The sequence below is a fragment of the Penaeus chinensis genome, chromosome 4 (genome assembly GCF_019202785.1).
Source record: "Penaeus chinensis breed Huanghai No. 1 chromosome 4, ASM1920278v2, whole genome shotgun sequence".
NCBI classification, from domain to species: domain Eukaryota; kingdom Metazoa; phylum Arthropoda; class Malacostraca; order Decapoda; family Penaeidae; genus Penaeus; species Penaeus chinensis.
Window position 1 is genome coordinate 3,576,592 of NC_061822.1, and position 7,500 is coordinate 3,584,091.

The 7,500-nt window shown below is 42.8% G+C and overlaps 1 protein-coding gene across 1 annotated transcript in view; it reads right to left on the reverse strand.

Moving 5' to 3' along the window:
• The window catches only part of LOC125025166 (G protein-activated inward rectifier potassium channel 3-like), a 14,303-nt gene extending 6,954 nt beyond the window's left edge, over nucleotides 1-7,349 (reverse strand). Inside the window, exons 1-5 of the mRNA XM_047613142.1 lie at nucleotides 6,812-7,349; nucleotides 3,036-3,180; nucleotides 1,324-1,448; nucleotides 538-700; nucleotides 1-355 (exon numbers count right to left, since the gene is read on the reverse strand). The exon at nucleotides 1-355 is cut by the window's left edge and continues 56 nt beyond it. Coding sequence (XP_047469098.1) covers nucleotides 1-355; nucleotides 538-700; nucleotides 1,324-1,448; nucleotides 3,036-3,180; nucleotides 6,812-7,245 — 1,222 coding nt within the window. The 5' untranslated portion in view covers nucleotides 7,246-7,349. The remainder of the gene's footprint in view (nucleotides 356-537; nucleotides 701-1,323; nucleotides 1,449-3,035; nucleotides 3,181-6,811) is intronic.
• Nucleotides 7,350-7,500: the final 151 nt, after the last annotated feature.

Consider the following 7,500-nt stretch of genomic DNA (forward strand, 5'->3'; position numbering starts at 1 on the left):
TCTCCCTGAGCAGATCGTGCGCCGACAGGTCGTAGAGCGGCGAGTTCTCGTTGATCTTGTGCACGATGGTCATGGGCCAGATGAAGAAGATGCGGTCCTCGCCGATGTCGTAGCCCACGTCGAGCTCGTACTGGAAGAAGGGCAGCACTTCGCCCTCCCGCGTCACCCGCTTGCGGATCAGCTGTGCCCGCACGTGCGCCTCGATGATGTGCGACTTCCGCATGTCGCCCACGCGGAACAGCAGGCACATCTCGCCGTCGCGAAGGCACAGGCACGCGTTGCGGGAGAAGAGCAGCGTCTGCGTGCGCTTCTTCGGCCGCGACAGCTTGGCGAACACGATGCCCACCATGAAGGCCTGCGGGTAGAGGGTGGGACCAAAAGGCGATTGGCATTCAGTAATGGTAAATGTGATTCTTATCATTTATACATTGTGGTGCATACAAATCCACGTCGTAGTTACACATAAACAGACGCACCCGCACGCGTTTCTGTTACACAACCCGGCCCACTTGATCGCGTAGCACACCCTTTCCCTACCTGTATCATGACCCCCGTGATGCTCTGCACACACATGATGATGATGGCCTCGGGGCAGTATTCGGTGGTGTGCCGCGACCCGTAGCCGATGGTGTGCTGGGTCTCAACGCTGAACAGGAAGCAGGACGTGAAGCTGTAGATGTTCACCACGCAAGGGGTCCAGCTGTCGAGGGTCAGGGGAAGGAGGCGCATCAGAGGGTTAGTCTTGCGTTTTAGGAAGGTTACCGGAAACCGTTTCAATTTCTTTATTCCTTACTTTTTACAGTTTTATTTTTTTCTTGACTTACTATGTCTGCCAATCAGGACGTTTGTCTGTATCTGTATATCTTGATCTGACCTTGTCTTTTTTTTTTTTTTCTCCCTTTCCTAATCCTTCCCCCATTTCTCCCATTCCCGATCCTCATCCCACTTTCTGCCCTAATCTCCGTGTTCCCAATATCCAATCTTTTCCTCACATTCTCAGTCCCTCCATTCCATTCACATTTCTTCCCTTCCATACTCTCCTCTTCCCTTCCCTTATCTCTAATTCCTCTCTCTGTTCCCCTTCCCAACCCTCTTCTTCTCTTCCAATCTTCTTCCGTTCCTCTATTCCCAATCTCAATCTCCCTCTTCCCTCCCCCCCCCCTTCACAACCCTCCTCTTCCCTGTCCCATATACCCAACCCTCCTCTCCTTTCCCCTATCCCCTACCCACCATCCGTTCCCCTTGCCAATCCCCTTCCTCCCCAACGCCGCCCTTTCTCTCCCCTCTCCCTACCCCCTACCCCCTCCTCCCGCTGCCACTCACCCTTTGTCACTCTGATTCGCTTCTTCGAGGTCTCCGTGCGTGTAGGCGATGATGTACCAGATGACGGCGAAGACAAGCCATGACATCATGAAGGACATCGCGAACACCAGCAGGGTCCACCGCCACTGTGGGGGGAAGGAAGGGAGTGTGGTGATTGTGGTGATTATGGTGATTGTGGTGACGTGATGATGGCGTGGTGATTGTGTGGGGAGAGTGGTGATTGTGGTGTATGCTTTGCGAGGAAGTGTGGTGATTGTGTGGCGATTGTGGTGTGTGGGTTGTGTTGTGTGATGACTATAAATGGTGATTGTGTCATATGTAAATCGTGTGGTGAATAAGGTGCGTGGTTACTGAATAGGTATTAAAGTGTGTGGTAATATTGTTATTTCCAAAGGTGAATGTCGTGACTGCAGGTGAAAACAAACAATCAACACCTCGCTATATATCTGTCAAGAGAATTTCAACTGAAAAACAAACAAACAATTAAATGTTGCAAATAAGTTTTAAAATCCAAACATAATGTGAGTAAAAAAAACGAAAAAAAAAAAAACGAATCGTCTATACTCAAACCACAGAAAGAAGGATGAAGATTGTTAAGGAAATTAACGAAAGGAATTTAGAAGATACAAAAGAAAATATCGCGAGAAAAAAAAGCAACAACAAGAAAAGTTAAAGTACGAAACAGATAAATAAATATTGAAAAAAACACACATCTGGTCGTCCCTTAAATAAGTGGAGACAAAAATATAAAACAGACACATAACAAAAAAAAAACAAAAAAACAAAGAAAGAAAGCAATGCGGAAATTCCCCTCCCTCAATAATTCAACAACTAAATAAGAACTAAGAAAATAAAGATAATCAAAGAATGAAAAAAGAAGAAGCAGAAGAAAAGATAAGAGTCCATTTATCTGCACTTCTACGACAGTAATGGAAATATCCAAACATACAAATAAAAAACTGATAAAATAAAGATAAACAGAGAAATGAAAAATAAAATAAAAAAAGAACTTATGAAATAAAAATAAACTGAAAAGAAAGATCAAATTGAAAAGAAATAAAGGAAAGGATAGACAAAACATTTACCTGTGTATTACGAGCGTATTAAAAATATCCCTATAAAAAATAACAAATATATAAAGAATAGATGAAATAATAATAAACAAAGAAAAGGAAGAGAGAATTAAAAAAAATAAAAATAAAGAACCGATGAAAAAAAAAATGGGAAAAAAAGGAAAGAAAACGGCGAAAGATATAAAAACACCATTTACCTGCACGTTCGACGAGCGTAGTGAAAATATCCCATGAAAAATTAACAAACAAATAAAAAAAACAGATGAAATAAAAGAAACAACGAAAAGAAGAGATACAAAAAAACAAAGTAAAAGATAAAAAAGGACAACAAAAAGAAAAGGAGCAAAAACAAAACAAAAGAAAAAAAAAAAACGTTTACTTGCACACCGACGAGCTTAGTGACAATATCCCTATAAAAATTAACGAACAAATAAAAAAACAGATGAAATAAAACAAAAACAGATGAAATAAAACAAAAACAGATGAAATAAAACAAAAACAGATGAAATAAAACAAAAACAGATGAAATAAAACAAAAACAGATGAAAGAAAACAAAAACAGATGAAATAAAACAAAAACAGATGAAATAAAACAAAAAGCAGATAAACAACAACAAAGTATAAAATATTTTTTTTTACCTGCACATCGACGAGCGTAGTGAAAATATCCTGCAAGTAGCGTCTCCTGCGCTTGGCCACATTGGAGGGCGTGACATTACACTCGCCGCTTTTCTGAACGACGCGTTTCCGGAATTTTTTACTGCTGATGCGCGTGTGCCTGTACCTGCGTGGGACAAGCAGTGGCATTAGTTTTGTTTATTTGGTCGGGAAGTGGGATTGTGAAGTTTAATTATGTGTCTAAATGTTCTTTTTTTTCTATGTTATTATCTGTGATTTTTTTTTTAATGGTTGTTCATTCCTTTTAGATTTTATCTTGAGTTCTGACTGTCTTTGCTGTGTGGGTGTTGTGTTATGTTGAAGGTTATGGTGTGCCTTTGATAAAAGAGATCTGAAAGTTAAATTATTATAGGATTACTATACAATCATTAGATCTTTTACTCTAGACTTGATTAGCCACTGCATAAAAATAATGCATTTTTTTCCTTTCAATCATAGGAAAAATCCTACTCGTGTCACTTTTCCAGATCGACAAACATAACTGAATAAATAATACTCAGAAGCGAATATACCAACAGCGTCCAGAAACATCCACCAACTTTAAAAAAAACAAACAAACAAAAAAGCAAAAAACAAAACAAAAACACAAAGAGAGGAAAACAGCAGTCGTATTTTCACAATGACTTGACGCATTTGCCGCCCGTGGATCGATCGAGGGGGAGCGACTGTCCAATATGGGCGCGTGTGTGGCTTGGCAAAAGCGAGGCGATTCTGATCTACATTTGGCACGCAGAGGGAAAAAAAAAAACCGAGCGCCTGTCACTCATCCCGAGAAAGCTTTGGCTGAGATTGCGTCGAATTCGCCAGAGCCTACGTGTTAGTTACGCTTAAAAGGGAGTTCGATGTATGAGTCGATAATTTTCGGGTTGTCTACTTCCGCGTGAAGTCTTACGAAATCATGTTTCATCATAAAAAAGGAAAAAAAAAAAACTTAACTAATCAAGAGACATTTCAGTTCATTCCGCATGAACTCTCACGGACTCATTAAAAAGGATAAAAACTTAACTCATCAAGAGACATTTCAGTTGAGTCGTCTTTGTCTGGAAAACTGCCATCTGCGCGGCAGCTGGTGGAATCATTCGAACGAAGAATTGAGTAAACTGTTTACAAAGAAATGTAAATTCGTCAACCACATCGCCGAAAGTTGGTCTAGAAAACACCAGAGACTCGAACAAACAAGTCAGAAAAAAATAAGGGATCCGAAATTAAACAATAAAAAATCCATGCTATGTTTTATCCACCAAAACCAATTTCTCCATCAACAATAAATCAGCTTTAAACCAATATAAATGCTGTCTGCCTCTTTAAAGACGTTTAAATACACTAGCGTATGTCACACGCGCACCCACAGACACTACATTCAATTGCAACACAAGCAAACCGTCGTGGCAATGTGCAACAAGGAATTTGCAAGTAACAGCACCTTGGCGTTATCAGGGCGCGCGAGGGAGGCTGTCCGGACCCAAGGCGGCGACGTCAGCTCAGGAGGCGGAGGGAGACCGGAAGGAAGGGAAGGGAAGATGGAGAGAGGAAGATAAGGAATGATGATAAGGAGATGAAGGAATGATGAAGGAAGAGTCAGATAAATAGATAGATGGCTGATAAACACACAATCACACACACACACACACACACACATACACACACACACACACACATACACACACACACACACACACACACACACAGAGAGAGAGAGAGAGAGAGAGAGAGAGAGAGAGAGAGAGAGAGAGAGAGAGAGAGAGAGAGAGAGAGAGAGAGAGAGAGAGAGAGAGAGAGAGAGGGGGGGGGGGGTGCAGAGGCATTAAGAATAAAAGGCCAGTAGAACCACCAGGGAGAGATAAAGACAGAGAGTGACAGAGAGAATGAGGAAGAGAAAAAGGGAGAAAGGGATAAATAAATAAATAAACACACACACACACACAAATACACATACACACACACACACACACACACACACACATATATATATACACACACAAATTTTATTTGTCTATCTATCTATATATCTATCTATTTGTCTATCAATCAATCAATCTATCTATTTATCGAACAGACAGGGGCAGACAAACAGTTTGATAGATATATACAAAGAGGGAGACAGAGGAAGTGAAAGCTAAAGGGGAAAGAGGAAGAAAGGACAGCCAAAGGAAATACAAAAGATGTAAGATGAAACTCGAAGACTTCCGTTTGAATATCAATATAACATGAGATTATATGCTTCGTTCGCCTTCTCCTCTCCGTCTTGGCTTGTGTTTTACAGCCGGATGCCCTTCCTGACGCCAACCCTCCCCCTTCATCCGCGCTTGGGACCGGCACAGGACATTCCACGGGCTTGTGGACTCCCATGTCTGCAGGCAATCGAGGTGAAATTCCTTGCCCATGGGAACAGAGCACCGGCCGGTGACTCGGACTCCCGAAGTCAGATTGTCAATGACAGTCTTGGGTCCGATGCTCTAACCACTCGGGCATCGCGTCCTCATCAGTCCACCATAAGATATTATTTTATGAATTAGAATAAGACTGTATATCTGAAACTGGAAACTGGAAAGCTACACACGACCTTTTACGCGCAGCTCAAAGGCATAAGGTTTTTAGCGTCGATAAATAAGAAGAATACGATCTTGTATTTCCTGGCGTTTGCACCACGAACTCTCATGTGAGAAGACGTGTGTGTTAGCTACTGTATATCCTTAAGTAGGATCTCCGTTAGTTCAATTTACTACAAGAAATACGATAGGAAATGAATGCTAACCACATCCTTTAAGTATTTCTCCTGCTTGAAGTATCCATAATGTTTTTTTCTTCTTAATAATATGAAACAACATCACTTTTTTTTTATCCTAAGATACGTGTTATGAACAAAACAATTTCCAGAGGTGAAAGATGTTTGATAAATACCACGGCTTTCTATCTTACTGTTTTCATCACGCTTTGACTTTTATGGTCGACCCACAATCTCTTATGATCCTCTCTGGTCTCTCTAATGTTGGCGTACGGTAACACAAGAGCCCCTTTAAGCCTGGTGTAATATTTAAGTTCTAGCGATGGCGTTGCCCGTATAGATGCCAGTATCGGCATTAATATCGAAGTCCCCCAGTTTTAGTTTTTTCGTTTTCTTTCATTGTATATTGTTGACAACTGGTGTTAAATGTTGATGAAAAGGGATTGTTTGGTTTATAATGATATGCATTATATAGGACTATAGTGATAGTACTAATTTTGAGAACCTTGTTTGACGTGGTCTGTATAACAGTGCCTTTTGGTTACTTCAAAATCAGAAAATTAATAGTTGATATGCACATTGTTTTACAGATTATCTTTTAAACGATACTCACTTTACATGTTTTACTATCTTATCCTTTTGCTCTCTGTACTCTTGCTTAAACTGTCGTGCAATGTCCATTTTTTATTAACCGACCAGGGGCCGTTCCATTTTTAATTTTACCCCACTGAATATTTGATTTGTGATCGGGAAATAGTCCTTCTAGCTGTCCCATTTTCGTTGCTGGCGATCATTTTTTTTTTTATTCCAGACCTCACCTTTAATGATATTAGGTTCTTTTTATCATAGTGACAGGACCTGGCATCCATAATTGACGGCATTCGATTTTTGACCAAGAAGTAACCGTTTTCTGTATCGACCCTTTACATGCTTCGTACTTCCCTGGGCTCAGTGAAATAGAGGAATCAGTAGAGAATTCGCTACCTATACACCAGCCGCCTCCCCTACTTACTTGAGGCACCATTCCTTGTACCTGCCGGCGGTTCTCCCGAAGCAGCCGGTCTTGGGCGCGCGCCCCTTGTCCCCCGGCGCGGCCTTGTCGGGCCCCAGCGCCCCAGGCCCCAACGCGACCAGGTTCTCGGCCACCTGCCGCGTCGCCACCACTCCCGACGGCGACGACAGCGGAGAGCACTCCTTCGAGTCGAACTCATCGGAGAACCTGAGGGCGCCGGGCTCCGAGATGGTTGAGAAGCGGTTGGGGGCGGCGGCGGGCGGGAGAAGCTCTGCTCCCGAGGCGCTGCTGGTCCTTCTGCAGCGCCGCTGCTTGGCCACGCGCTTGGTATCCAGGAGGAGGCAGTCCCAGGCGCCGCTGTCCTGGCTCTCGCCGCGGAGGCGCACGAAGGTGTCGGCCGAGCAGCCTGGACTCGGCTGCACGCGGGACATCATGGCATTCACCTCTCGCGTTTCGCTCGGCTCTCAGCCTGTGTCATCTCTCGCGGCTTTATTTCCGTCTCTCGCTGAGGGGTTTTTCTTTCGCTCTTCGCTTGGCCATTGTGATTTGTCTCTAAAAGGTCGTTTGCAACGTTTGCTCACAACACTGAGAGACAGCGGCCATGTCTCTTTCCTACGGGCGTGCACAGAGTTGATGATAGCAATAATGATGACAGTCATGGTAGTCATGATAATAAAAATTATTATCAT